The following is a 27,926-nucleotide window of genomic DNA, read 5'->3' as shown; positions in this document are numbered from 1 at the left end:
GGCCCTGATGTGAAATCAAGCTCTACAGACTGACCAAAACATCAGTTTGACTTATATGGGGGTGTTTTTGAATTTTTGCGACATCAGATGTTCCAATTAAATTTATACCAAAGAAGATCGATGATGTTGTTGTGCGATTCTGTTGCCTGAAGCTGACGATCACCACGTTTCGTCCCCAGCTTCCACCACTCATCTCCCATGATCAGATCATCACGCTGCCACAATCCACGAAATCATCACAAATCCATTTGGACTACTTCTATCCACGACCTAACAGTTGTGTCAAATCAGCCAAAAGAAAATCACAGTCACAGATCACAAAAGAGACCTCTCTCAACCCACGGGGCACAATAATAATCAATGTCCTCATCACCACCGCCAGACATGGTGACGGAAGCAGAAGCAGACGAAGAAGAAAGTCTTGCCTCGAATGAATCGCCAGCAGCCGAGATGCCCATGACAATGGCAGCATCGATGGTATTGGATCATCTACCATTGGATGCGCACAATGCTCTCTCCTCAGCAGGGATGCTAGAGCAAAAAAAGAGTAAGTCTATCACCATCGCCATCACCATCACCATCACCGTCACCATCACCTTACAACAAGCTTTCCTTTTCACCTTTCCATCCACCTTCCCCCTCCCATCCATCTTCTCTCCTCTCATCCCCCAAACCTCATCTCCCTTCCTCATCTAATCCCACCCTTCAAAAAACAGTCCACCTCCGCTTCCGTCCCGGCCCCGGAACCCCTTCCCTCCCCAAACCCCGCGTGACAATCTCTTCTACCCACCATTTCGATTGGATCGTCCGCTACCTACGCAGACAATTACGTCTTGACTCCCATCAGAGTGTTTTTTGCTATGTGAATCAGGTTTTTGCTCCGGGGATGGATGAGCAAGTGGGGAATTTGTGGAGGTGTTTTAGGACGGGGGAGGATTTGATTGTTAGTTATGCTGTTGCGCCTGCTTTTGGGTGATTGGGGAAGCGTGTGAGAGGGAAGGAGAGAGGGAAGGAGAGAGGGGGAGTATGGTGGGATGGAGATGGATGGGAGAGGGAGTCATGGCATTTCACTAATTGAGTTGGAGAGGCATGGAGCAATGATGATCAAGATGATGATGGAACGAATGAGCGCTATAAAAGCGCATGCCCAAATGGATGTGATTATCTACTCATCCCGACAAGACATGTCGCTAAAGAGGGTATATATGCAACAAGACAAAAAAGCACCAAATGCCGCAGACCAAGCGTCCTAAGCCTCACTCTCCACTTTCGTCTCTCCAAGCAAGCCCATGAATTCTTTTAGCTCCTTCTCAGGCATGGGGTAGGTGTGCTCCACAGCAGGATATGCTCTGCTCTTAACCTCCTCTTTGTATTGCTGCATCGCCCTTGTGGACTCACCCCAGACGTCACCGTACTTCTTTACGAACTTCGGCAGGAAGCGGCCGGGTGGAAAGTTGCCTAGCATATCGACTTGAACAAGCACTTGACCTGAACAGCCATTGCCAGCGCCAATGCCAATGGTAGGAACCCGCAGCTTCTTGGTTACTAAAGTCGCAACCTCAGCGGGGACGGCTTCCACGACCATGGCAAAAGCTCCCGCCTCTTGCACTGCCTCTGCATCTTGTAGTAGCTTCAATGCGCTTGCCGTAGTCTTTCCTTGAACTCTGAAGCCTCCGAGAGAGTTTTGGCGTTGTGGTGTGAGGCCGACGTGAGCGAGGACGGGGATACCGGCGGATGTGATTTTCTTGATGGTGGGAGCCATTTCAGCGCCTCCCTCGAGTTTGATGGCGTGCACGCGACCAGTCTTGATCATGGTGATTGCGGATTGAAGCGCTTGGTCGGGTGAGATCTCGTACGAGCCCATGGGGAGGTCGCCAACCTGTTTGTGGTCAGTCAATGGAATGCGCGCGGGGACTGCAAGGACAGGTACCTACGAGGAAAGCAGATTTGGCGCCTCTGGCTACGCTGCGGCAGTGGAGCAGCATCTCCTCCATGAGGACTTCGCTGGTGTCGTCCATGCCGAGGGCTACCATGGCGAGGGAGTCGCCGACTAGCACCATGTCTATGCCTGCTTGGTCGGCTACATGTGCTGAAGGAAAGTCGTGGGCGGTGATGACGGTAATGGCTTCGTTCTTGCGGTACAGCGACATGAGCGTTGGTAGCGTGACCTTTTTGCGTGTCGGCAACGACGAGCTGCCGAGAGGAGAGTGTGATGAGCGTCGAATGCTTTGGACAGGTTGGAGGAGTCTTGCCGAAGGCACCGGGCGCAAGATTGGGCGAGCGGCTGGTCGCATGGTGCGAAACACTGCACTTGCGATGGACATGATGACGCTCTTGGTATTGTCCAGCTCTCAGCGACGACGAGGTATCAAGAATAACGAACAACAAGCGCAAGAAGCTCAGGACAAAGAGAAGAGATGTAAGCGTCGTGTCCTCTGCTGCCTCATCTCACTCTCGTCCCTGTTTGATTTCTAATTGGCATACTGGAATATTCATGCGAGGCCGTGAGAACAGCTTCGCCGAGTGTGTTGCTCTCGGCCCATCTTTTTTCGCTGCCGGGAGTCAACAGATCGTCAAATCGCCGACCGAGGCTCATGCCGAAGCCCCCACTAACCGAGGGGTTCATCGGCAACGAACTCCGCTGCACTTCCTTCGCTCCTTCCGTCCTTTGCGACATGTCACTGAGTAAAGAACGACTTGACTGTGATGTTTTCATGATTTGCTGCTCTATCGCTGTGCTTCTGCTCGTATCTTATGTGTCAGCTCTGAGCATCTTGTAGCTCGCCAGGATCTCGTAGCCTCTCCAGCTAAATTCAGTGAGTGATTGCTGCCGCGGACCGTGATTCTTCTCTGATGAGACTTAATCGTCCGCCTCGCAACTCTCAAAATCATCGGACTGCTTGATCTCCTCCAGCTCCTGCTCGAGCTCCTTGACCCGGGCTTTGGCGTCTTTGCTCTGTTCGGTCCAACGATCGATGCACCTAAGGCCGTAGTCCTCAATTGAACAGGACAACTTGCAGAGTCGAGCAATCATCTCATCTCTGTCCTGACCAGGCGGAATGACACAGGACATCTGCTCGAGAAGAATACTCATGTCAGTGGCCTGGGTATTCACGCACTTTTTGGCGCGCTCGATGTCCTGCTTGCGCATTTTGATCGTGGACTTGATCTATCTAGTGGTCAGCTAATGTTTCCAAGGCCTAAAACTATCGTTCCCTACCAAGGCAATAAGGCCCTCGAGATGCTCTTCTTCACCTTGGGCATAAGCCTCTCTGTGTTCATCGAGCTCCCTCGTGGTCTCGGTCAGAGAATGCAATGCGTCATTCAAGTCTTCTTCGGCTCGGCGGAGTTCTTGTTCTCTGGAGGCGAGTGACTTGATCGCTCGATCGCGCGACTCTTTGGTACAAAGCAGGGAAATCTTGGTCTGCTGGAGTTCCTTCTCTCTAGAAGCGAGAGACTTGACGGCATGGTCGTGCGACTCTTTGAGCTCGGAGGGAGAGACTTTGGTCTGCTGGAGCTCGGTCTCCGCGGAGGTGAGAGAAGGTCGATCACTTGGATGCAAGACTTGATGGAATTGACCAACGATTCGTTGAGGTGGAAGATCTCCATTTGCTTCTCGTCAATGGACTTTCTGGCCTCGATCAAGTCAGCCTCGGCGTGGCACAGCTTTCTGTCTTCGGATGTGGGAGCCGGGCCGTCCGGGATAGAGACCAGGGTTGCCTCGGTGGCGTCGTATTCCTTGCCTGTCACTGCATAGGCGGGCGAGAATGTCTTGTTCACTGTGGTAATGTGGCAGTTGAGTGCGTGAACGACGTCCGCTCCGACAGAAACGCCGCCTGCTCCACGAAAGAAGTTGGCGAACTTGTAGTCAGGATGAGTAGTGGAAGCAGAGATATGAGTCTTGTCAAGAACATCTGCCATCTCCACGTCTTTATGCGCTGCTTCGTCGGCAGTGAGGTCGATGATAGAATGTCTCGTTTTGGTTTCCGGAACACCTTCACGCAGTTTACCTTCGGATAAGAGAGCCTTTGTTACTTCTAGGCAGCCTGCAAGCTCAGACAGCTTGCCCTTGGTCTGGCGATGATTATTCATTCCTGAAGCGAGAGCTTCGAGGGCTTGATCGCGGGACTTTCACAAGTCCCTGATGATGGATGGTGAGATCTTCATGCTGATGCGTAGTCAGTAGCTGCGCGTAAGAGGTATTTCAGAAACATACATTGCGGTGCTGACACGTTGTTGTGATGAGGAGAGGTGGAAAAGATGCGGTCTGCGCGTGGTTGAGAGGAAAGGTAAAGTGGATTCGAAAGTGTGAAAGCTAATGAGAAAGCGCAAGCCGCAAGCCAGCCGTATTGCGGACTAGACTACAAAAGAGCTGTAGCTTCACTTCCATGGAAGCCAACTTTCTCCTCCCAACACCGACAACAGCCGGTCGCTGAGTGAGCGCTTCGCATCCCGTCACTAGGTCAACATCTTCTAAGTCTTCAGCTCCCACTCGAGCTTACGGATCGCATCACCAGCCTGCTCATTCTCCTTCTCCCAGCGAACGATACTCTGAGTCAGCCAATCGTGACCCTCGCCATAAAGCTCGCCAACACACTGATCGATTTCGCCGGACTTGAGCTCCTCCACAGCTTTGACGGCCTTGTGGTAGCGCTGGAAGTTCTTGAGCGCGGTTGCCTTGCACTCCTTTGCACCCTCGACATCGTGGTTGCGCTTCTCAATCTGAGCTCTGACCTGCAGGACGTGTAAGTTGGTGACGAGTAGAATTGGTCACAATGGTGGTCTTACCATGTTGATGGACGACTGGATGAATTCATGAGTAGCCTTGTCGGGAGCCTTGATGGTGGACTCCATTTTCTTCTTGACTTGCTCAAAGGAGTCTTTGGTTTGCTTGAGTTCGTTGTTCATGATGTTGTGTATCTCTTGGACCATAGCGAGCTTGTTGTTCATGTTGTTGTGAGTCTCTTGGACCAAGGCGAGTTTGTCAGACGTGTGTTGAAGGTTGCGGCGGACAGTATCCATACTGAGATATGATCAGCAACATGCGTGAATTGTTTTGGCCAAGAACCTCACACTAGTATTGGCGAGGTATGGAGGAAAGAGTTGCCAGTCAGGAGCGAGGCGACTCAAGACGGTAGAAGAAGCTGTGAGAGTGAAAGATCACAAGTAGATGAAAACAATCAAGTCGTGTCTCACAGCAAAGTTACACTTGGCACATGGATCTCAATTGCGATGGAACAGAATTGCGACTTACTTCATGCCATATATTCTGGTAAAAGTCTCGAGAAAGACCTTGCCGAATCCTCCCACCAGAACTCCATTTCTCCTTGCTCGTCGTCTTCTCTCAATCTAGGGATTTGACTTCCAACTTCCCGACTTCTCCCAACCCTGTAATCTCCCGATTTACGCCGTGCTCGCTCTCAACCTACCACTTCAAAGTTTCAATTGACGAATGGAGAAAATAACCAATCCCTCAGACAACATCAAAAGCCTCTATCGTAGCCTGAGTCCAAGTCTCCTCACTTCCCACCATCGAAGTGTGACACTGTTTGGTATCTTCGTTACGTTGAAGGACTGGGTCATGAAGGAGAGAGGTGGTGGTTCACCATTGTGATCGTGATTTTGTTGACGTTGCGGCGCTCGGAGAAGAAGTCGAGCGGTTTTTTGATTGTGGCTTTGGCTACCTCGGGGTTATCCGTTATACTGGGATGAGTCAGAAGCCTGCGAAATGACCGTTTTGAAGGACGGACTTGATGTATGTGGTAGTTATATCTGAGAAAGAGGTTTGTGATAATGGTAAGGTCGATCTCAGCCCGTCCTGACGAGCAATGTGGAGTGACAATGCGTCAGTGATGCCGTTGCTATTGTCAGATTGATCAAAGAGGTAGCAAGGAAGCTGTGTTGGTTCGTTGGCTTTTGTGTTCAACTACTGTTGTACGGTAGTGTTCCAATCACTAATCTCACAAGGTCATAACCAAGTCTCAATCGATCTCCTCTGGCTTCATAGCCGACTGCTTCTCTACCACTTCGTCCGAAAGCTTCTCATCATGCCTCTTGTTTTTCTGCTGCAACAGGAGAAGAAGATTCTCTGCTCTTGACTTGGCAGCCATGGCGTTCACCTTCTCCCTAGTCCAGCGATCCATGTCCAAGTGGAGCTGGACGATTATCTTCGAAGCACGATCGATGTCAACGCCGCGTTGCTGGATTTGAGTTTCGCACTTTGCCCGATGATCAGCTACGTGAATCTAGTGTGCACTGAGTTCTACTGACCAATTCGATCTGTGCCCTCGAAAGACGTAAAATGAGGCCATCGCGAGCTGAGCACTTTGCCTCTGTAGCCTTGATCAGGTCCAGGATGATGGCCTTGGCGGAATCGGACGCAGAGGAATCGCTGGAGGCAGCTTTGGTCTGGTCAGGGGCAGTCGACTGGGGTGACTTTCCATTGGCAGGCTCAGTTGTCGATACGAAGCATGCCTTGACTGCTTCGACACAAGATCCGGGGGCGGCGGGAGCTTGGGGCCGATAGGAGCGTTGGAGGACTCCATGCTGAGAGAGGCTTAGTACATCATGTTTGATAGATGACCTTGGGTCTTACGTAGACTGCATCTGCTCAGCATGTGGACACTCTGAAGTTGCGTTGCGACAAGGCTTGCGCTTCCTAGGCATCGATCTGGGAGGAAGGTCAAACAGGAAAAGGCAGGCTTGAGACTCTGTGACGACTTTATAGATGAAGCCAAAAAGAGAGGTACGACTCATCGCCGTGTCGATGACAGCTTCCGTACAAACGGATGTCATACACCTTCCCGTACAAACAGCTGCTTTCTGCTTGCGTTAGCAATGGAAGCCTGAGCTTGGAGAGATACGGTCGTTACGAATGATCAGAAATTAATCTTGAAGTCTGTTGTAGATGCATGATTTTTCTCAATCAGATAGCTTGGTGTATACAATAGTAACAGGAGCCACACTACACCAAAGTCAACTACGGATACAATTGATCAATCTTCAGTTCAGTCTAGCTTTCAGATAACTGAGACACATGTACACGTAAGTAGAAGATAACGTATACCGGCTTATGAGGAGATGACTTGCAGACTCTGCTCAAGTATTCCATGGCGCAACCCGCCGTTCAAGTTCATCCGCTCTGTGACCAGAAGCAGGGATGGAGGTGACTGTAGTGGAAGTCGTGCACTTCACCCCACAGTCGTGCTGTCCATGTGCTACCCGCAAGTTTGTCTGCGATTTGGATCTTCCGAGAGCTTGTAGTGACATGGTACCATGTTCCTCGTCGATGTTGTGGTAGTAATCTGCGGATCTGGGTAGGCCCCTGGATGTTTTTCTTGAGGGTAGATCAGAGGTATGGGAGACGGCGTTGCGAAGGTTGCTTGAACTGCTACTGTAGAACTTCGAGCCTTGACTGCGAAAACTGTCGATGAGGCCAGGAAGACCGCTATGCTTGACCATACTAGGCATACAGGGAACGCTGAGAATGAAGAAACCACACGTCATCTCAGCGCAAGCCCAGAATAGGAGCGGTCCGATAAAGTACATTCTGTCGGCTTCATGCGAAAAGGTGATGGTTGTCGATAAGCGAATACTCGCAGCGATACAGGCCCTGGACTATCAGTATCTGATGGTGAAGCCTAAGCGAGGAAGCACTTACAAGAGACCCACGCCAAAGACCACAGAGACACCAATCTTCTTTCGTATCGTCTATTGCAAACCCCATATCGTCTTTTGCGGTAGTAAGATCATGGACCAATCTGTGACAACTTGTACGCTCGCAGATATGAGCATGACTTTGGGTAGACTGTAGCACTTGCTTGAAAGATAGAATTTCCATATGGCGGCGTGGGGCACACATTGCGTGTTCAAAAGGATGATGCATAGTATGCCCCAAACTATCTGGAGACAGACAAGGAACGCGCTGATACGCCAAAAGTATCCTGTGCGAGAGTCTCCGATGACAAAGAATCTGCACCAATCAATCAAGATGGCAGTCTTCACGAGGGCCAATGTCGCAGAGTATGCGCAACCATACATAAGAATGAGGTAGAACGGCTCTACAAGGTCGCCATTGCAAAGGTTCCACTGATGGACGTAGTAGCCAGGATAGAAGATCATCTTGTAACCAGCGTAAGCAGTACACCAGTAAGCTCCCTGTATCGTTGCAGTCAGCGTAACGTCTTGCCAGGACGAACGGTCTGACGAACATATGCGGAGAGCACGAGCAGCTCCTCCACCTGTGGTCACTTCATGATCAAGACTTTGGCATACAAACGTATGATGACCGAGAAAGTCGCGAAAGCCATGCAAAGCGTCGTGACAATCCAGGCAAGGCAGTTCTTATTTGGGGGATTGTCAAAGTCGGCTGTGATGCCAGTCGGCGGTACCAGAGCAGGCGCAGCAAGAAGAGCTTGTATCTCAGGGGATAAAGACATGCTTTCGCTAAGATAGATCTGTGAAGGCGGAATGAAGAGACCCGCTAGAGCGGACGGAAAGTATATAAGTAGACTTGAAGACTACTTCGAATTACGAAATCGACCTACCTTGACCAGCCTCCTGGGTGAATCCAGTGCTAAGGCGGGCTCAGTTGAGCGACCCGCATATCTTTAACGACTGGTGCGTTCGGGGAGTCTTGCTTCGAGACCATCGTTGTTAGAGATGAACAGCTGCATTCTTGCACGCATAGTGAGAGGAGAGTCTGTGGTGCTTCAAGTTTGAGACACCATGCGGTCGATGACGGAGGGAGGAAGTCCTTCTTGCCCAATCTCGCAGGCGCATCACCTCGTAATCCCAATCCAGCATTGTTGCCACATGGAAAGCGCATCCGACAATATCTCCTGCGTGAGAAGTCGTCTTTCGGCATGGTGGGGCGCTCTTGGCAGATGATCGACAGCGTCATGGGCGGCATGTGTTTTTCCCGAGCAGCTTTCTATGTTGCACTTTGACACAAGCTGTGTGCACTTTGTATACGACATAACAGGTTGCCGGTAGCAAATGATCATACTGGGGAATTAATCTAAATCACGCTCCTAGTCTAACTCTGCTGGCGCCCGTCTCCACACATCGAGAGTGGCGTAATGTATCCAGCCCATCGATCGGCCATGGCAGCGCACAGGTTGTCACTTTTCTCAGCATGCAGTCTGACGGGCCTGATACTCACATGTGCCACTATGTTTCTGGAGCTACGCAAGAAGGCGGGCTGTGATCCAGTCCGATATTAATAAGCTTCGCTCCCACTAGACTTCACCCCAATTCATCTCAATCTTTCGCGCTTTGCTGAGATATTGTTCCTGCTCATACCGATAGAATGACTGAAATGGCATCGACGATAGCTCTTGGTAGGTCTTCCTGTGTTTTATCGACGTTTATGCCTGGCGACTGAGATCCAGATCATAGAGAGCGACAATCCCATACCTCAACATGAATCCAAGCTGGACGTCCGCCATCCTGCAAAGGGCGATCTGCGGAAACTGATGCGCGACCACGCTCTCCCTACTGTTATTGTCAGCCTGTCAGATCCTGTATCCCTGGATGCTACAGGTGAAGCTCGCGCTGTACTGCAGAGGTTCAACGCTGCTGTAGCAGCAGACCGTCCGGACTTGCTCGAAGAATGTTTCTATGCCGAGCAGTCATTTTGGAAAGATCAACTCGCACTCACATGGCATCTACGTACCATCATATCACCAGCTAAAATCGCCTCTGCATTGTTGGAGACAAAGAATCTCCGCAGTGTGACTGGAAATTTTGAGCTCGATGGCAGCGCAGACTTTGTGCAAGCCGGTCCTACAATGGTAAGTTGATTGGTTGCCAGATGAAGCCATCGGTATGCGCGACTGACAAAGTTTGGTTCAATTAGGTGTTCGTTACTTGTGCATTCTCTTTCGGAACAGAATCTCCAGCAGCCAATTGTAGCGGAAGGATGTGGCTCTTGCCAGTCATGACGACCAACTCCCAGACGACCCAAGAAACCCTGAATTGGAAGATTTGGATCCTGAGTACAAAGCTTGATCATCTCGACGAATATCCAGAAGATCGAAGTGTGCTGCAAACTCCTGGCACGTCACAGACGGACAGCAGCACATTCAAGACAGATGTGTTCATTGTGGGAGGTGGTAATGCAGCTGCAGCACTCTCAGCGCGACTGAAGGCGTTGGGCGTGCACAGCGTCATGGCTGATCGCAACGCCCAAGTAGGTGACAATTGGACATTACGCTACGACGCGTTGAAGTTCCACGTCCGAACGTCTCTCTGTGGACCACCATATCTGGAATATCCTGAAGAGCTACAAGACCAACTTTTGACTAAGAAAGATCTTGCAGCGCATCTCAGTCAGTACGTGCGAGCTTTCAATCTAAATATCATCAACTCGGTCGAGATAATCGAGACAACAAGAGAGCGGAGCGGGGAATGGCATGTCCGTTTCCGGATACCAAACGGCACTTACACAGCTATTGCCAAACACGTGGTACAAGCTACAGGTATCGGATCTCAGATACCCTACGCCCCGGCGATTGAAGAGCCGCAAGCGTACACTGGCATCAGCATACATTCATCACAATTCAAGAACGCCAGCAAGCTGAAGGAAGAAGGCGTCAAGACTGTTTGTATCGTTGGGTCAGCCAACACGGCCTTTGATGTGCTCGAAGACTGCCACGCTGCTGGACTCCAGACAACCATGATTGCTCGCTCGCCGACTTACATGGTACCTCTCACGTACATCTGTAACAAGATCGGTCTTGGTGCGTATGATAACGGGGTCGAGGCTGCTGACAACCTGTTCATGATGCTTCCCAGTATTGTAGACAGTCAGTTTGCGCAAGGTTTGTTCGCTGCACTAGCCTCGCAGGAACCTGATCGCTACTCTGCTCTCCGGAAAGTTGGCTTCCAGGTCATCGACAGCCAAGATCTAGACGCTGCGTTGGTGCACAATCTCCTTGAGCGTGGCGGCGGGCATTATGTCGATACAGGCGCTACAGAGCTTATAGTAAGCGGCGAAGCAAGCTTCAGAGCTGGTGTCGAGCCCAAAGCATATACAAGCACAGGACTGTTGTTGTCTGACGGATCAAGCCTGGATGCCGATGCGGTAATCTGGTGTACCGGGTTTGCAGACAAGGACGCGCGGGAGACGGTGGCTGACATCCTCAAAATATCATTACCCATTGACGCCACTTGGGGTGTTGACACTGAAGGCGAGATTCGTGGAATGTGGAAGCGTCACTCCCAAGTAGAGAACTACTGGATCATGGGTGGTTTTACTCAGCAGCATCGCTGGCACTCAGCGACTCTGGCGCACCAGATTAAAGCTTCCCTTGAGGGACTGCTGCCTCCGCCCTACATTAGCTGAGAGCTATACTTGCAAGCTAAGTAGCAAGACCAGTATCAAGCATGAAACGATCATGTCCACAAGGAGCCAGATGGAATTGAGAATCTTTCGTACTGACTTCGTGAAATGGAGAGCCAAATTTGAGGCTGAGCTGGGACGAAAGATCTGCAAGGCACTTGCCTGATCAAGCCCACTCGCAATCGACATTGAGAGAGCGACGCGACTTACACCAGCCACGACCCCCTTCCTCCTTCCTCTGGCGCATGTCATCTGTCTGTTGGTGCTTATCGACATGAGTCCGCTACAGTTCGAGTCATAGGCAGTCTCCATCCACGCCGTGCTAAGGCCGACTTGACCCGCAAGCCATCGTGACGACACGATTTCGGTCGAGAACTCGAAACGTTAGACGATATCTCGCGACACCTTGGTCACGAGTAAACCCCCAACATGGTGCATCGCACAGTGCGCGCGAATTGAGGAGCTCAGGAAACAACTGCATGGTTACTGGGAAGTATAAAGCTACGACTGCACTCGATCATAAGGAAGTCGAAGATATCACCCGTCAGATGATTGTATTGTACGATGAAGACAAGACCCATCATGAGGAAGCCGCGAATAACACGTGTTCCCATCTGACATTCAGCCGAACCCCCAATCTATCGGCGTATTACTACGCTGCAAGAGCTCAGGGTTGGGCTGTATAAGTGTGCCCTTAAAGACATCCATATGTCGCCTCATATAGTCGTCCACCCGCATCCCTGGTCTGGACAGCGCATCGAAAGCGTCCGTCATCCAGTACTTCACATAGCCGCGTTTCATATCCATGTCCTCATAGAGAGCCTCTATCTCTGCTACCGTGGTATCCGCCAGATGCGACACCAGAGCTTCTTTGGACGCGTCAACCGTCACTCTCCCTTCGAGATAATCACTCCGGACCTGCAATACCTCCTCGAGAGTGCTGTGCATAGATGCCAAAATATCCAATTCGGGCCGGATGTTTCGCTTGGTGTTTGTCTGTTTCGAATATTTCCTGTCTCCACGACGGTCTTTCCAGCAAAACGTAGGTCTCAAGAGACTACGGTCTGTCCAGCACTGCAACTTCTCGAAGACGTAGAGTAGGCGATAAAAACTCTCGGAGCTAAGACGAGGGTAAGCGTCATGATGGTTGTCTATCGATTCCTCAAAAGCCCAGCTCAATGGTATCTCGAAGATAATCGTTTGCGCTTCGGCTATCCACTGATAGTATGGGACGAGAAAGTATATCTCTACAAAGCCATCGATGTTCTCAGACGCCACATCTATTGCCCGTTGCCCCGAGGCCTCGGTAACACCCTCTTTAGGAAACTCGCATGGTGTAATAAGCGGCACATTCTGCCAGAATTAGCGGTATATCATTGATTTGTGGCCGGCCTCCTCGATCCACAAAGGTGCTCTGCGATATCTGCGCAATGTAACATCTCTTGGCTTGTAGTGAGTAAAGATCGTTGCGAGTTGTTGTTCGCTTATCTGGTACGGAGGTGACCCGAGTTGTTTGAGGAGCTCTTCCTCTAATTCACTGGGCGCCTTCCTTGTCTCGACAGGGAATCCTGGTAAGGCAATACACCATATCAAACATCGTAGGTTACAACATCACGCCTCAAAACTTCATATTCCTGACTTTCGAGGACAAAGGGTTGATGCTACCGCATCCGGCTCTCGTGGAGGTTCCAGCCTTGAGTGAAGAACAAGCCGTTTTTATCACAGCAGCCCAATACATCTCTTGTGTTGACAACGGCTCGATGGCTTTGCTTATGTTGACCAAGCTCCGTAGCGTTACAGCGACGAGCCCATGGCTTGGTTTGTCGAGTCATTTCATCTGGAAAATACATGAAGGTGACACATGGTCTGTTGTGAGAAATCATGGAGTGAGCCAGGTAGCTGGTGTTTGACCCTGCAACGCTATGCGTCAGGAACAGTACATCATATCCTGAGCTCAACTGGCGTATTCACTCTAATAAATCCAATTTTCCAGCAGACTGAACTGTACCCAGAGCACCTATGCCTGTCGCCGGGAATCTAGAGATAGAAAGAACAACTTTCATTCAGCATGACCGTACCGTTATCCGAACACAGAAGGTACGTTCCTCAGGGGAGTTGTCTAGCAGGAGCTCCACCTGCCTGATCGCAGAGACTCTTTTTGCTCTGGCTTCAAACTTCTCTCAACCATCTCCTGACCTCGAAATCTTGCCTTGTCACTACTCTCCTTTCCTTGAACGCATCGAATCATAAACTTCAGCTGTCCTCTGTCCAACAGATTTCCAGGTCCCCAGGTTCTCTCTATTCTCCTCTTGGCTGTGGCAGCGATTCTGTCTTGTGCCTCGGCTCTAGTTTCCGTCTAGTCAATATCCTCATCTTCTTCGTCTGAATCCCCAGCAGTAATATATGCGAGGTAGCCCTTCCACTCTTGTATGGCTTTTTGCAAGATGCGGACCCATTTTTGACCGAGCCGAGAGCCGATTTCGAATTGTCGTTTTGGCTTTGGATTGTGGGAGTAGCGACCTTGGCGAACATCTTTCATGACAATATATGTCATGAAGCGAGCTTCGTATCCTTCCGGCATCGCGGTGACCATATCGATATAGAAGCGTATATTCGCCTTTGACACTCTGGGGATTGTGACCTGTCCCGGCGTTGCAGATGCATTGAAGTCCCACATTATCAAGATCTCAAAGTGTATCAATGCGAATTCGCCGAGTTCCTCGTGCAGCTTGGGATCCTGTCGTTGCTTAAGGTTGAGATAGGCGGTTTTTTCTCGTGCATTGGGAATCGCGCTTCCCTCTACTTCTCCTGGACCATAGAGTGGTGGTCCCATTGGTGTTCTCCACTCGGTGATCCATTCCTGGATGCTTGGATTGGCGACATCCCAATCCGGCCAATCGTCTTTGGGTAAAAAGTTGACGACAAAGTTTTTAGCGTTTATGTTCACGACCAACCACGCCCAAGGCATACCATCGCGGTTTACAGGATCTCGAGGATCTACAAGAGTTCGTTCGCCGGGAATGACAAGGTCAATCATGTTCCAGTAGAACTTTATCCACGCAGGACATGGGCATCATAAGGTCGAGAGCAACGCGCTGCCAGAATTGAACATATGCCATTTGATCCTGGTCGTCGTTGTCGAAGATTTGGTGTTGCATGTTGGCGAAGAGGTTTCGTGCTAGATGGCAGATCATGTTGCTTTCGGAGACGACTTTGCGCGCAGCGGCGATGCCGAGTTGGGCAATGCGCGGCTCGTGATCGAAGGGTGATACGTCTGCGGCTTGCAGGGCATAGGTAGCATCGACTGGAGTCAATGGGCGTGGCCCTTCTTCATCAGTTTCTTCCCCAGCAGCTCGTCGGTCTATGGCTGTCTGCCTCTGCTCCCTAACCGTTTGGACTATGCTGTGAAGTCGGTCAAGCTCTATGAGATATGCACTCCAGACCGCTAAGCCCTCTTCGATGATTTGCATATATCTCTCCTTGATGCCGAGGCCAGGCGGAATAGCTGTCTTGGTCGTGGGGTCTATGGTAGCATAATGGTTCGCTGGATCACCTTTGCACTCGAGTTGCGGCCACGAGGTCGCCCGATCATCTCGACAACATCTTTCCACGTGGGCGAGATGACCAACAAACGTCTGTTCTCAGGCTTGTAGCACTGCAGTTCTCTGAACAACCATAGCAGAGCGCGCATGGTGTATATGCCCTCGGGACGTTTGAATTCTGGTTTGTAGTCGAGTTCTCCATCGACAAAGAGGTCCCTCGTGTAAGGGCATAGTACTTCGAAGTGTATGCAGGGATAATCGTTGAGCCGAATTTCGGGCTCACGAGGTGGACGTTCGAAACCGCGCAGACCTCGGAACAAGGGCAGTCAGGATGGTGCTCAACTGTGTCTTCTGCTTATTGGTCAAACTATTCTGCTGGTACTTCCGTCGGAGTGCCTCGTATTTATCCCAAAGACCAAGGTTCTGCAGAACCTCTCGTCTCTTCTCCGAGCCCATGGCATCAGGGAGTGGCTCGGAGTAGAACATTTCATCGATCCATCTGTCATCATCGAGTTGTTCACCCATCTTGATCCTAGTACTTGCTTGGAGAAAACCGTGAATGGCCTTGCACCTTTATGCACCTTCGAGTATTCCGAACAAAGCCACTATTTCTTACCGTTGCAAGAACAAAGAACCACAGACTTCCTGGGCGTAGTATGTGATATTTTTGACTTGTAGTCCGGATCCGGTATTGCAGGTATGTTGTATGTTCAGGAGGAGTCGATGACCCCCTCACATCTATTGGACAGCGAAAACTCGCTTTGTCCCCTCATTACGCTGTATATTGCGACTATAATCCGCATGCGGCCATGTCTTTGTACTTCCTCGAGCTCAAGACACCATACTGAAACCCCGAGGTCGAATCTGGAAGATCAGATTTCACCAAACAAGTTGAGCAACATACTATGGTCCCTATACCGGCACGAAAGAGGACTGTCCTGGAGATTCTTGGTTTTCTTGTCGAATATAGCACCTTGAAAGCAAGAAGCCCCGCGACTGTAAGTACCGAAGAGACAGAAAGGATCAATCACATCGACTTCTTATGTAGCGCGTATGAGCTTCCGAAAGAAGTGAGAGATGGTGTTCTCGAGTACCATCTTCCCCAACTTCGTCCGATCGACATCACGGTTGCAGCGACTCATCAAAGGCCCTCATGGTGCATCACTGACCATGCGGAGTTTATGCATTGGCGACACCGTCGCTTGATCTTTCGAACGGACGATCTGGACGTGCGGAGTGTTCATGATAAGGTGACGGCTGCGCAAAACTTCATCACTAATGTGCTCTTCGACGCCAATCATCCAGCACACCTACCTACGCTGGGCCAGGGACAGAAAAAGATCATGTTCCAGGTCATTTTGCGAGCCGATCTGGCAGTGGGTGGAATGCCTGTGATCGAGGAAGACAATCTTATGGCGTTGTGGGCATTCTTGCACGTCCTGAACGGCCAGTACAAGCACATAAAGCTTGCCTTTGTCTTCAAAGACAGTAGCGACCCCAACAATGTTTCCTCTGCCACGAAGAGAGAAATAGCGCCAGACGATAGCGGACCCTTAGCAGTCATCAAGCAGAACATGCTTAGCATCTTGCTGACAGCCATGATAAGATATGCAGAATGTCTGCATACTGATCGTGCTGTCCCGCCAGCAGAGAAATGGAAACGATATCTACCGCAAGATGTCGCTGCAGATGCGTCTATCCCTGATATACGAAAATACCATCGGGCAAGAGAATACACGACCTTCCATGCGAGGCGACAAGTAGAAAAGATTTTCCATACTCGGCAGAAGCAAGGCTTTTTACAGAAGCACATGTGCGATGCTTTCGGAGTTGGTTGGCCGATGGATGATACTACCATCAAATTATACACCAGTCAGCTTGGGGAGCCGCACTTCCCACTTGACCTAGGACCATTCATGAAGGAGGGGGAGGCGGATCCTTTGGGTGATTTGTGAGGCATAAATGATGCACAGTATATAGACGAATCGAGAACTTCTAGGCCTCAATGCGCCTTCCCTGTCCAAGCATCGATGTGACAATGTCGCTTGTGCCGTTCCGTAGAATCTCTGCGCCATATTGTACACAGGCCTGTGCTACGATATGCGCTTTTCGTTGCCTGCATGTAGTCACAAGAGCATCGTGACCTTCAGTGGTCTGATTTTTAGAGTCAATCTGCCAGTCGAGCAATGACAATTGAAGTAAAGCAGGAAACATTTCCATGTCAACGCCCGGTTTCAGCGTATACAGCCATCTGAGAAGCGCTCTCATCTCGCCATCGTCATGATGCCTGATTACGGCACGAGCGGGTCTATTGTCGATCTGCTGCTTAGCACAACGAGCGAGAAGAGCAAGTGTACAATCAACATGGCAATTTGCGAGAATGTCTCCTGACTGATTGCTGGACAGAGCGGCACCATACTGCAGTAATTCAGCGATGAAAGTGTAGTGTGCTGTAGAACAATGGTTCCAGGCAAGATTGATCCATTGCGACATCTGGTCTCTTCGCCCAGAAGGTCGGTCATCATCCTGGAATTCCAGTGGGGTGTCGCCTTCGTGCGGTTCGATCGTGTCAGCAATAGTAGGCGAGAGCTCTTCTTGCAAGCCAACATTGAAAAGCGCCTGGGGGCCGCGATGAACACCTGCTAGACGCTTCGTATTGATGTCAACACCTTCCTCGAATGGATGGGAAGACGATCGTTTGCGAGTCAATGAATCAGGAACACAGTCGCTGCTGCCGCTTGGTGTGTTTGCACGAGACAGATCAGGATGTTGCGAGAAGGCACGATCGCAGATAGATGCTGCCACTTGAACGGATGGCCGCGGTGGCCCTTCAGTCAATGCTGCATCTCGAGCCACGACATCATAAACTCTTTGTAGTGGTGATTGTGTTGAGAAGCCTGACAGGAAAGTAGCCGTATAATTTGATGAGAGCGATGCCTCCGGCGTGAGATCTCGACATGCTGTATGCGGCGCGGACACGTCACTGCAATACGGTGCTGTAGCTGGCAAAGCTGATACAACAGCTCGAGGTGCGGAAGCTATGGCTGTTAGGGCTTCCGCCTCCCCGCCTTGGTATAATGGCAGACATGCAGATGGGAGCACCGATTCTGGCTCATATGGTGGAGGAGGTTGTGGATGGAGTTGATTCAAGATTTCTGTCTGATCCTTGCATGGCCTCTTGTCTGTATTTTTGTGTTCCGTTTTCGGCTCTTCCGACCATCCTTGATCCAGCCACGAGTTCTTGCAGGCCGAACGGCCTCCGGAATAAAATCCTTTCAAATCGACAGAAGGAGTGAACATAGGGTATCCGTCCAACTGTACATCTCCCAACCTCTTGATGGCTGCATAGTTCGCTTCGTCGAAATTCGTATAGAGATAGAATGACGAGGTCTCGGCAAGTGTCTTCAGCTTGCGTAGCAATACTATGGCTTGCGGCATGACATTCTGCCTACACTGGTACTCGGGCATTATTACATCACTAGCGAGCGTCCCGAGGTCGAAGGATACACGGAGAAGCTCGGATTTTCTGGACTGCACATCGTCGGGCACGTCAAACAGCTTCGACGGAAGCTTGGACTCAAGATCGGCGAAAGTGACGGACTCGCTTTGCAGGTGTAGCGACTCTGCTGGTACGACGAGAAACATCAAGCGGCCGTGGCGACGAGTCTTTTTTCGGACCGTCGAGGGACGAACGCGAATAGTCAATGTTACAAAGAGCTCGCGAGTGTCTTCGTTCATGCCTATCCACAGTCTCAGCAGGTCGCTGCAGCCGTTCCGGTCTGAGGGCTGGCCTAGTGAGTCTGACTCTTTCGTCGCGATGTTCTCAAAGACGGCCACGACTGGACAGTCTGCCACAATCCAGGAAAGGCTATCCTTCGTGTCGAGCTTGGAAACCAAGACGTCCATGTCAGCTTGGGTAGCCATTCTCGACATGCGCGGGCTGCACCAATACTAAAAGGGTCAGCAGAAGGGAGGTAAACTCAACAAAAGATACTTGATCCTCGCCCGTTTCGGCAAACGAAGATGCGAACCTGTCCCACCCAGGCTTGTGTTGGTCGGAGCAGCCTTGACTCGGACACCCTCACAGTACACAGCACACGCTGCCACGAGTATCTGCACTGATCGGGGGCCACGCTTGAAAGACGTCAAGCGAACTGGATTGCAGTGGCAGTGAACTCTCGAGAAGTTCACGGCGGTGCTTTCGGGTTCAGAGCAAGAACGTCGATCAAGGATGGCGCGCTCGCGGTTGGGCGTTACCGGTGGCGGGCGTATGTGTGTTTGTGCTCGGGTCGCGGCTTCAGGATATCTTTCGCTTGCCGTCTTGTACGTCTGAGGCGACCTCGATGGGGGTGGCGCGATATTGAGCTGATGAGAGTGTGCAGTGTTAGCAGTGTTCAGGGAAGGTGTCTGTGTGCTTTGCACTCGCTCCTCTGCTGTCGGCTTGGCGTCGGTTCATCCTCGGCCTCGACGTTGGATTACCTGCCTCGTCGCATTCAACATTGACCCGCACTCTCGTTTGCCCTCTGGATATATTCGATTGATGAAATCACTATGATGGCTTCTCTTTCTTCTCAAAGTCTCATGGTAGTGACCACACAAGTGACACTGGAAACCAAGTTGTCAGCGGCGCCGCCCACATCCCAAAATTCCTGTCCACGATGTTACCGGCCGTTCTCTGACTGCTCAATTTGGGTCCCGTGTTTGTGGAATGTGATGCAACCATTCTTTGGATCATCGTAATATGTACGATCGCTTGGACAATTCTTTGTTCCACTTGACTTATATCTGTCTGTAGCTTGATAAAAGGGCATTGTGCTCCAGATAAGCTTAGTGGCAGTCATGGGAAGCTTTTGTAAGGATGTCTTCGCGAACGACACTGAGATCCCAAACACCGGACAGAAACTACACAGCAGAGATTGAACATTGATTCTGATGTCACCTTGGCAAAATAGGCTGAGAAAATGAAGGTGACCAAGTCCCAGTATATCGCCTTCTATCACATCGTGTAGCACACGCTCGAGATTGGCCTAAAGTTCTGAGTTTGTTTATCTTTCGTGTACACCAATGCTCATGGAATTTCTTTTCTCAGTAGTAACCCAAGCCTTGATGTATATAAGTGATATTGATATCTCCAATCGTCGGAAATATGTGATTTAGGAGCTACGAAACTTGATCAAGGTCACAACCAAGGCAATGGGGCAATGATGTTGACTTGGCAAAACATGATTTCTGGAAATTAGAGCCCCTCCGCATCCGGCGAAGGAATTCGAATGACAATGAAAAACTCGCTACGAGAACAATCCTCCAAGACATCGAGAAGACATCATCTCTAAGTATCTCAAAGCTGGCCTCGAGTCCAGAGCTGAGGAGTTATTTCAGTGGTGAGAGCAGGGATGGCTACACCAGTCGCGAGATATGCCGCAGTATGCTTATCGTTCTCAATATCCGTGACTGGAACATCAAACGCCTTACACATCTGATGCTCAACAAAGCCCTGCTTAATCGCATCGGGATACCACATACAATCAAGTGTCTGAGAAGTACTGTTCGCCAACGAGTCTTTGTACTTGACAAACTCTTCCTCGCGATCGCCGACTATTGTGAAGGAGAGCTTTTTCGACGAGTCACTGTCCGAGGGATATTTCATCGATTCGTTTCGGTACACGGTGTACTTCATCATCGATATGTGCAAGAAGTTCAGGATTCTCTCCTTCATGAATCTTGAGCGGCCGGTGTGGTTAGGTGCGATTTCTTTTCTTGTGTTTACGCCCAGATCGGTGGGATCGCGCATGTCCTTCCGGAAGAGTTTTAGCTTGATGTGACGTGCATCACCCTTGAGTGCGTGGAGTAGGTTGAATAGACACTCTATATCGACTGCTGTAATCATGGGTGACACCTCGGCCTTGAAGTTCCAACGGACGAGAATGTCGAATTGAAATGTTTTCAGTTCGTCCAAAGTATAGAGTCGCGCCGGATGAAGACGATCCAGGAGGATTTCTCGGATGAAGACCACAGCATTTTGCGTTTGTGTGTCATTGGAAGCTTCTGTTAAATTGTCGGTGCGAAAGATGAGAGGCCTGTTTTTCCAGTAATCTTGCACTGATTCAGCATCTTTCTCAAGTCCAACTGGTAGTTTCTGACTGCTGGGCCAGCCGATATTGAGTGGTGGTGAAATATCTGCAAGCAAAGCCTGGTATTCAGAGATTGAGTCAAGCATCTCCAGATGAGTACGCTTCCTGCCTGTCGTGAGAGACATGATTGGTGATAGAGATGATTAAGATTGATTCGATGTTCTCGGAGAAAGGAAACGACGAGAACTGCCATGAGAAAGCTTTTTTCTAGCCTTGAAGCCCAGTAATTGAGAACAAAGGCACGAGCAAATCCGGCTTCGAGCTTGGAAGCGACTTTATTCCTTCCGTTTTCAGGCGTGTCAACAAAACATCTATCCAGGTCGTTAGAAAGCATTGAGTATACAGAAAAAAGCAATTAATGTGTCCATTCATCGTCATGACGATCTCTATGCGACCACGTACGACAGCCAAACATTCTCGACCGCCAAAAAGAGCTCTTCCTTGATACGTCCTAGAGTAACTGCTCTCGCCAGAATAGGCACACCAGAGTTCATTTCCATCTCCTCTTCATCCACCCATTCGATCTTGTAGGTACCGCTGGCAAGTTGTCTTATGCTTCCATCGAAGATTTGTCAGAAGGTACTGCTGATTTGTTCCTCGAAATTGTCTTGTTGCAGAAGATATAGGTGTAATAGCTTCTAGTCCAGTGGGTGTCGTAATCATGGGCTGCAGCTTGATCGTCTTTTTGGCCTCAACATTGGACAAGTCGCTGAATTGTGTAGCCAGGAGTATCAAGGTCATAAGATTGTTTCGCTCCGCAGGTAACGAAATCTGCGCAACGATTTTGCTCATCTTCGTACAGGGATGTGTATGTAGGTTTGTGTCCGCCCAAAGCCACGCATCCAGGTTCAACTGCTCTTCGTGGCCGAGCCGGTGGGAGAGTGGAAGCAGGAAAGTTTTCATGCTGTAGTATAGTCTGCTGCCTTCCGTATGGAAGAACTTCGTCACACGTGTGATCTCTGGCAATGTTTGATTACATTTCCTGCTCAGATCGATGGGATCCGATCGAGTGGCTGCATTCTCGCAAACCAAGATTTTGAGCTCGGTAGGTAGTCGTTGGAAAGCACTGAAGCTTGGAGGTAGCGATGGGCTAGTCGAGCCATCATTCCCGATGACGGAAGTGCTGATGATCTCCTGGATCCTGAGCGGTCCGCTCATGTCGTCGAATGCCTAGAACGCGCACTGTTTTCCGATTGCACCATAGGCCCTTCTTTGACTTTGGGAGAGAATTTTGTTCAATATATGGCCTGCTTGTGAAGTCGATTCCTCCTGTGCTAAGTGAATCTTGGCAGAGATAATGATGACCAAGTATGCGTATCACTCACCTACTTCTTCCTCTCTGCGCATCTTTCAAAAAACGGTGGCACCGCCATCAACTACAAAGTCAGCGCCATTGATGTAGCTTCCAGCTCTCGAGCACAATAACACAACAACACCATCAAGCTCGCCCACCGCACCCATCCTTCCCATCGGATTCCTACTCGCCCAAATATTCCTCGCCTCTTCCAAACCAGCACCTTCATTCAACACCGTATCCATATATCCCGGACTCATAGAGTTGACTCTGATACCATATCTGTGTTTCATCAGCTTCACTGCCCTTTACCTCAAAGACCCAATGCAGAGTGCAAACTCACCTTGCCCACTCAGCAGCAAGACTATCCTTCATAGCCACAACAGCAGCTTTACTGACATTATACGCACTCTGCGGCTGTGGAAAATTGACCCTTCTCCCACTGATACTAGCCGTAAACACAATGCTGCCTCCAGTACCCTGTTTCTGCATCTCCTTTGCCGCGGCTTGCGCACATAAAAAGCTGCCGGTGGTGTTAATGTCAATGGTTTTTCTCCACTGTGCAGGTGTCATTTCGAGAGCGTGTATACAACCCACAACGCCTGCGAAACAGAGTAGAATGTCAAGAGAGCCCATCTCGGCTGCTGCGGAGGAGAAGGCTAGGCTAACTAATTCTTCATCTGTGACGTCTACGGGTTTTGTGCTGATAGTTGAAGTGGGGAAGTCTGTCTGAAGAGATTCTATGGCTGCGGCGGAGGATTGCAAAGTTGAAAAGAGGTCGAAGAGGAAGAGATTGGCCAGTCCATGTTCCAGGAGTGCTCGTGCGGCTGCGAGAGCAAGAGTGCCAGCTCCTCCAGTGACTGTTATACCAATCAGTAAGTTTTCCATGGCATGCTTGCCAAGCTTATAGCGTGGCTACAGCTTTGGTTTAGCAATACGTACTGACAGCATTGCCCTCGACGGCAAAACGAGCCATTGCTCTTCCCTCAGCATTCAGATAGTGAGGCAGTGGTGGAGGTGGTGCAGTCAATGAAGCATCGGAACCATCCGAGAGCTCCATGAAAGGAATCGCTCGGGAAGACAGAGCATCGCGTTCGGACATGTTGTAGTTTCTCAATCTCAAGGGCATGCAATATGGTGAGGGCTCAGAGATGGACGTCAAGTGGAGAGCGATTGCTATTTGACCACGGATGTACGATCTGGGCAAGATATAGAAAGGCGAATGATATATGTAGCGAGAGATAACACTCGGGTGACTCTCTCCGCACGTCGTCGGGGCACAGTGCACCGAGCTACAAGTGCAACGTCATGGTGGACCATAACCGAAATAGGAAAGTTACCCGACAAGATTCCCAGCTGCTTGCACAAACGCTATGTAGCAAGAGGCGCCAGTGATGTCTACAGTCTGTGGAGCAAGTGCCGAGATGGAAAAACTACAGCAAAATCTCAACGTGTACATCACGACCTGAGTTATTCGTCGGCGGGCAAGTGTCCGGCCAATTTCTTGACGCCCTTTTTGACGTTGTGAATGACAGGGAACATTCCATCACACTCGCTCATGTCGATCCTGATGGCTTGAGCGACTTCGTTGTCACCGTCATCCTCGGACACCTCGTCACGCAGCACCTTGAATAGAGAGGCTGCTTCGTCCAGTCTCTCGGAGGTGAAGAGCGCTTTGTCTTTCCTGACCAGCTTCTCTTCCTCGGCAGGCCTTTTCAAAACCTGTTGAACTTGACGGCGAGCAAGCTCTCGGCCGGCGTGAAGCATGTCGGCGACATCTTTCTTGTCTTTTTGAAAGCTCTCAGCATGGGTGGTGGCGAGCTCCTCTTTACTGATGTCGACGCATTCGGCCACTTTCTTGTACAGCTTGATCAGGTTCTCGGACTTGGCGAATAAGAGGTGCGCGTGTTCGCTTGCTGGTCTGATATTGAAGGCGTCTTGTGCAGAGGTGCTCTTTCCTTGCTTCGGAGCAGATCCCCCAAGAACTTCTGTCAGGAGTATGCGGATGTCGTTGTGGAAGTGCGAGTCGATATCGGCGCTAGTAGCCTTGTCAGTCCAGAATACCCATGTAAGAGACGCGATAATTCACAGCTCGCGCTCTTTGTCGTCGAGCAATTTATCAAGCAGCTTCTCATCCTTGGCCACGTCGGCACGCCTTCTGTCAACCCAGCCATCATCTTTGTGCTTCAAACGCTCAACAACTTGAAACATGCTCCTGCAAGTGATTAGCGTACATGGTCAAAGCGATGCGAAGATGCTCCTCACTGGCTCTCAATGCGGCCACCGTCCAGGATTTCTTCTTCAGACAAGATTTGATCGCCAACATCATCTTTGTCCATTCTGCGCTTGGGCGATCTGCTATCTGGCGATTGCGTGCCTGTGAACGAGTGTTAGGATATGTCTGTTCTTCGCGAACACACGTTTCATATACCGTCAGCCTTGCGTTTGCCTTTTGTCATGGTACTGGTTGGATCTCTGCTGTCTGTCTTCGTGTGGTCAGTTGAGATTGGCGAAGCTGGCCCAAAGTAAGTAGTAGGCTTCGCGAAGAGAATGGAAAGTGCGTCATGTCACTCGCATCCGGGAAAGGACGATGGGCTGCTCCTTCCTCGTTACTGGCAAGTTGTGTACAGAGCAATCTTTGTGAGTCTGATTCTCAAACCTCTGAGGATACCTAAGTAATCTATTGATACACATCCGTCTGCCATCTCTCACGTCTGCTGTCCCCAGTGGCCTCCGTCATCTCGGAAAATAAAAAGAGGAAGATAGACTAAAAGAGTGTGCATGTGAAACAATCGCTGCCTCGAGTCTCCTTGTAGACTCCGCTTTACCATTTTGCTCTCTGCCATCTGTAATGTCCATCGTCCGCTTTTGTTGTTTTATGGTTTCTTGTCGTTGATTGTTTATAGCTGCTGCTACTGCTACTGCTTCTTCGAATGCTACAAGTTTTGTGCTTTTGAGTTGACTCCTCGAAAGTAGCTTGTACAGTGACAAGTGCACGTCATGTATCTGTGATAGCCATAGATTTCAACGCATCTGGCCAAACTCGCTGGCACGTGTCGAACGGCTGCCGTTTCTCATGAGGTTTTGGCCGAATGCAGGGGCTGGTCTGAAGGCGAGATCATGCGAAGGTGGAGGAGTACCGCCGTAGGCTCCCTCATAAGGCTGTTGTCCGTGAAAGCCGACTGGAGTGTACCAAGGCTGTTCTGATGCTCCAGAGTAGCCCGTAGAGCCCATATATGGTGCTCTGCTGAAGCTACCACGGTTACCGCCCTGTCCATGCATCTGAGCTTGAGCCATAGAGTGCTCATTATAAGCTTGAGGGGGAACTGCACCAGTCGTATCGTCGGGGTTGTTTGAGCGAGCACCGGCGCGAGGAACGAAGAAAGACGACGCGGCGGGGTTCATCGTTCTGGGCGAAGATCCAGTTTGAATTGCGCCGGGTCCGATAGAACTCGGTGGCTGGTTGGGACGCGAGCGAAAGGCGGCAGGGTTGATCGCGGACAACCAGATGCGTGTCTTGTAGATCTTGAACAGGTCTCCAACCAACAAATTGAAGTTGATGTACTCGGTTGAATAGAAGTAGAAGGTGAGCTTCTTCCAGTCCCTGTGAAAGTTAGCAATTACACTGGTTTCTGATAGGAAAGCAGACTTACATTTGGAACTCGGCATCCAGGATCTCCATCTTGAGGTTATGCTCATTGGCCTTCTGCTGAGCGATCCTCTTGGCCTTGGCCTCGTTACCTTCCTTCTCACGCAAGTTGGCAATCTCGTGGGGCTGGGCGAGGCGCTTGATCATCTTTGGCTTTGTAGGCTCCTGGGGTATCTCTGGAGGACCGCCCATACCAGGTGGATACTCGTCAAGAGGTCGGTCTCTGTGCATACTGCCCTGGTCCGTGCCGTTCGAAGCCATAAGACCACGAGTCTCTGAATCTGTCAGGGCGAGATTGTGTCTTGAGAACATCATGAGCCACTTGTAGTGGTCTTCTCCTGTCTTCTCTAGCGCTTCCTTGGCCCGAGGCCAGTCGATCCTGGCGTGTGTGACTGTTCCCAGATCTTGACCACGGTCTGCCTCAACGATTACAAGATCGCCTTCCTTGACGTCAAGGCCAGTGCCTTCGTGAATGTAGAAGATGCCCGATCTCGAGCATTTGAACGTGACGATGTAGAGTGGGGCACTCCAGCCTTGACGACCGAAAGCGCTGCCTGCAGAGATTGATGATGAGTAAGGGCTTTGGTGACTATTGTTCATCATGAATCCTGTCGACTCCGCGCGGTTCCTGTGAGCAGTAGCTGCTCCTGAGAAGTAGTTCTGGGCATAAGCCCGGTGTTGCATGTCTGACTCATTCATGTTGGTCTCGAGATCCTGAGTCGTTTGATGATAATCCGAGAGTATGCTGCCGTTGCTTCCGTTTTCGGATCCGTAAGACGCGACTGCCAGCGCGGAGGCTACACTGTTGTAGCCTTGACCGGGGCCGCCCGACAGACCACCCGCGAGTGAGCCGCGACGAGTCGGGATATCTGCTAGCGAGTGTCTTCTGCTTTGGCTAACGTCGTCCATACCGAAGCCTAGAGAGGTAGACCACATGCCGCGATGAGTATTGTCCTGTGCGGTGGAGTGGCTGAGATTGTGGGGCCTTCCCGAATAGAGCTGGTCGAAATCGTCATCCTCAATGGCAGAGTCGACGCCAGATGTAGTGTAATTGTCGGGGGAGAAAGAGTGATTCATGGAGCGACGGACGTCTTCTGCAGCTGAGATACCAAGCGAAGCCGAGCCACGCTGCTTGCGTGCATTCTCAAGCGTTGCTTGGCGAAGTAACGTGCTGCTCAAGTCGGTGAGTTGCTCCTGACGAACTCGAGGATTGGCAAGAAGAACGCCCTGGTCCGGGCCTTCATCGTCTTCAACTTCGCTCAGCTGTCCCAAAGATCTACCCTCAGTGTAAACAGTCTCTCCGAGTCCGCTCGGACGCATGGGTCGGTATTGAGCGCCGCCAGGTATTCCAGCACGTGATCTCGACGGGGTACCCACCGCACCAGGGCTCTGTGACGCCAACTCTGTTTCAAGCTGCCCCACTGAGTACGACTGAGATCGGTGAGTCTTAAGGATTGGCTGCAGAGGAATGTTGAACGGAAAGGACTCAGTTGAGTCGATGGCGCCTGGACTTGGTTGAGAAAGGTACGAAGGAGATCCATCGTTGAGTCTGAGGGCTTGGTCACGGCGATCGGTACCCCAGATGGAATTGGGAGCAGTCCAGGCAGCGCCGTTTGAACCATTTGATGGGACGCGGCCAAGTGTTGAACCAAAGGTCCATGAGTTGTGTTCGGCAGATGGAGTCGAAGGCTGAGATCCGTTGGTGGGCATGCCGGATGCAGAGGCGGAGGCCTTTCTCAGATCTCCAGACTTAATTTCGCTAAGGAAAGAAGACCTACGTATACCTGTCGCGGCAGTAGGGCGTGCGGCGACTGAAGAAGCTGAGTGAGAGAGTTCGGGTTCGTCTTCAGAAGATGCCAGCGCTTCGGAGTCCGGCGTCGAACGGCCAAACTTGATCTTGTCGGACTTCACGACAGTGGGTCCGAACCCGGAGCGGTTGACGGTGCTTGCCGCCATCTTGGTCTGC

At 50.6% G+C, this 27,926-nt stretch overlaps 13 protein-coding genes across 13 annotated transcripts; 3 read left to right on the top strand and 10 right to left on the bottom strand.

Annotated features, from left to right (window-relative positions):
* The first annotated feature begins 87 nt into the window (after positions 1 to 87).
* Positions 88 to 1,113, top strand: AUEXF2481DRAFT_204920 (uncharacterized protein). The gene is made up of 2 exons (XM_013493044.1): positions 88 to 547; positions 717 to 1,113. The coding sequence occupies exons 1-2, from the start codon at positions 361 to 363 to the stop codon at positions 974 to 976; spliced, it is 447 nt and encodes a 148-aa protein (XP_013348498.1). The 5' UTR covers positions 88 to 360; the 3' UTR covers positions 977 to 1,113.
* Positions 1,114 to 1,249: 136 nt separating this feature from the next.
* On the bottom strand, positions 1,250 to 2,150 carry AUEXF2481DRAFT_61646 (uncharacterized protein; the record flags this gene model as incomplete). Its single annotated transcript, XM_013492813.1, has 2 exons — positions 1,250 to 1,879; positions 1,935 to 2,150. The coding sequence occupies 2 exons, from the start codon at positions 2,148 to 2,150 to the stop codon at positions 1,250 to 1,252; spliced, it is 846 nt and encodes a 281-aa protein (XP_013348267.1).
* Positions 2,151 to 2,860: 710 nt separating this feature from the next.
* Positions 2,861 to 4,092, bottom strand: AUEXF2481DRAFT_1400 (uncharacterized protein; the record flags this gene model as incomplete). Its single annotated transcript, XM_013492499.1, has 3 exons — positions 2,861 to 3,169; positions 3,221 to 3,523; positions 3,580 to 4,092. 3 exons carry the CDS (start codon positions 4,090 to 4,092, stop codon positions 2,861 to 2,863), a joined length of 1,125 nt encoding a protein of 374 aa, XP_013347953.1.
* A 696-nt stretch (positions 4,093 to 4,788) lies between these two features.
* On the bottom strand, positions 4,789 to 5,377 carry AUEXF2481DRAFT_85482 (uncharacterized protein; the record flags this gene model as incomplete). The annotated part of the gene is made up of 2 exons (XM_013492880.1): positions 5,255 to 5,377; positions 4,789 to 5,023 (listed from the first exon to the last, which is right to left on the bottom strand). Coding segments are annotated over exons 1-2 (240 nt in total), but the record flags the coding sequence as incomplete, so codon positions are not given.
* Positions 5,378 to 5,900: 523 nt separating this feature from the next.
* AUEXF2481DRAFT_76487 (uncharacterized protein) lies at positions 5,901 to 8,438 on the bottom strand (the record flags this gene model as incomplete). Its single annotated transcript, XM_013492859.1, has 6 exons — positions 5,901 to 6,218; positions 6,271 to 6,546; positions 7,222 to 7,612; positions 7,661 to 7,698; positions 7,915 to 8,157; positions 8,289 to 8,438. 6 exons carry the CDS (start codon positions 8,436 to 8,438, stop codon positions 5,982 to 5,984), a joined length of 1,335 nt encoding a protein of 444 aa, XP_013348313.1. The 3' UTR covers positions 5,901 to 5,981.
* A 1,038-nt stretch (positions 8,439 to 9,476) lies between these two features.
* Positions 9,477 to 11,347, top strand: AUEXF2481DRAFT_25807 (uncharacterized protein; the record flags this gene model as incomplete). The annotated part of the gene is made up of 2 exons (XM_013492613.1): positions 9,477 to 9,794; positions 9,860 to 11,347. 2 exons carry the CDS (start codon positions 9,477 to 9,479, stop codon positions 11,345 to 11,347), a joined length of 1,806 nt encoding a protein of 601 aa, XP_013348067.1.
* Positions 11,348 to 13,700: 2,353 nt separating this feature from the next.
* AUEXF2481DRAFT_1396 (uncharacterized protein) lies at positions 13,701 to 15,411 on the bottom strand (the record flags this gene model as incomplete). Its single annotated transcript, XM_013492498.1, has 4 exons — positions 13,701 to 14,393; positions 14,455 to 14,897; positions 14,978 to 15,196; positions 15,255 to 15,411. The coding sequence occupies 4 exons, from the start codon at positions 15,409 to 15,411 to the stop codon at positions 13,701 to 13,703; spliced, it is 1,512 nt and encodes a 503-aa protein (XP_013347952.1).
* Positions 15,412 to 15,601: 190 nt separating this feature from the next.
* On the top strand, positions 15,602 to 16,861 carry AUEXF2481DRAFT_204684 (uncharacterized protein). Its single transcript, XM_013493043.1, has one exon. The coding sequence runs from the start codon at positions 15,792 to 15,794 to the stop codon at positions 16,839 to 16,841; it is 1,050 nt and encodes a 349-aa protein (XP_013348497.1). The 5' UTR covers positions 15,602 to 15,791; the 3' UTR covers positions 16,842 to 16,861.
* AUEXF2481DRAFT_204685 (uncharacterized protein) lies at positions 16,862 to 19,037 on the bottom strand. Its single transcript, XM_013493042.1, has one exon. The coding sequence runs from the start codon at positions 18,817 to 18,819 to the stop codon at positions 16,882 to 16,884; it is 1,938 nt and encodes a 645-aa protein (XP_013348496.1). The 5' UTR covers positions 18,820 to 19,037; the 3' UTR covers positions 16,862 to 16,881.
* Positions 19,038 to 20,224: 1,187 nt separating this feature from the next.
* On the bottom strand, positions 20,225 to 21,142 carry AUEXF2481DRAFT_25801 (uncharacterized protein; the record flags this gene model as incomplete). Its single annotated transcript, XM_013492612.1, has 1 exon — positions 20,225 to 21,142. One exon carries the CDS (start codon positions 21,140 to 21,142, stop codon positions 20,225 to 20,227), a length of 918 nt encoding a protein of 305 aa, XP_013348066.1.
* A 231-nt stretch (positions 21,143 to 21,373) lies between these two features.
* Positions 21,374 to 22,605, bottom strand: AUEXF2481DRAFT_204632 (uncharacterized protein). The gene has a single exon (XM_013493041.1). It carries the CDS (start codon positions 22,173 to 22,175, stop codon positions 21,525 to 21,527), a length of 651 nt encoding a protein of 216 aa, XP_013348495.1. The 5' UTR covers positions 22,176 to 22,605; the 3' UTR covers positions 21,374 to 21,524.
* Positions 22,368 to 23,413, bottom strand: AUEXF2481DRAFT_1393 (uncharacterized protein; the record flags this gene model as incomplete). Its single annotated transcript, XM_013492497.1, has 3 exons — positions 22,368 to 22,593; positions 22,655 to 23,171; positions 23,254 to 23,413. The coding sequence occupies 3 exons, from the start codon at positions 23,411 to 23,413 to the stop codon at positions 22,368 to 22,370; spliced, it is 903 nt and encodes a 300-aa protein (XP_013347951.1).
* Positions 23,414 to 25,335: 1,922 nt separating this feature from the next.
* On the bottom strand, positions 25,336 to 27,916 carry AUEXF2481DRAFT_25797 (uncharacterized protein; the record flags this gene model as incomplete). Its single annotated transcript, XM_013492611.1, has 2 exons — positions 25,336 to 25,915; positions 25,965 to 27,916. The coding sequence occupies 2 exons, from the start codon at positions 27,914 to 27,916 to the stop codon at positions 25,336 to 25,338; spliced, it is 2,532 nt and encodes an 843-aa protein (XP_013348065.1).
* Positions 27,917 to 27,926: the final 10 nt, after the last annotated feature.

Source organism: Aureobasidium subglaciale, assembly GCF_000721755.1.
Source record: "Aureobasidium subglaciale EXF-2481 unplaced genomic scaffold scaffold_1, whole genome shotgun sequence".
NCBI lineage: Eukaryota > Fungi > Ascomycota > Dothideomycetes > Dothideales > Saccotheciaceae > Aureobasidium > Aureobasidium subglaciale.
Note: the sequence above shows the minus strand (reverse complement) of the source record. Positions and strands in the feature narration are given on the sequence as shown.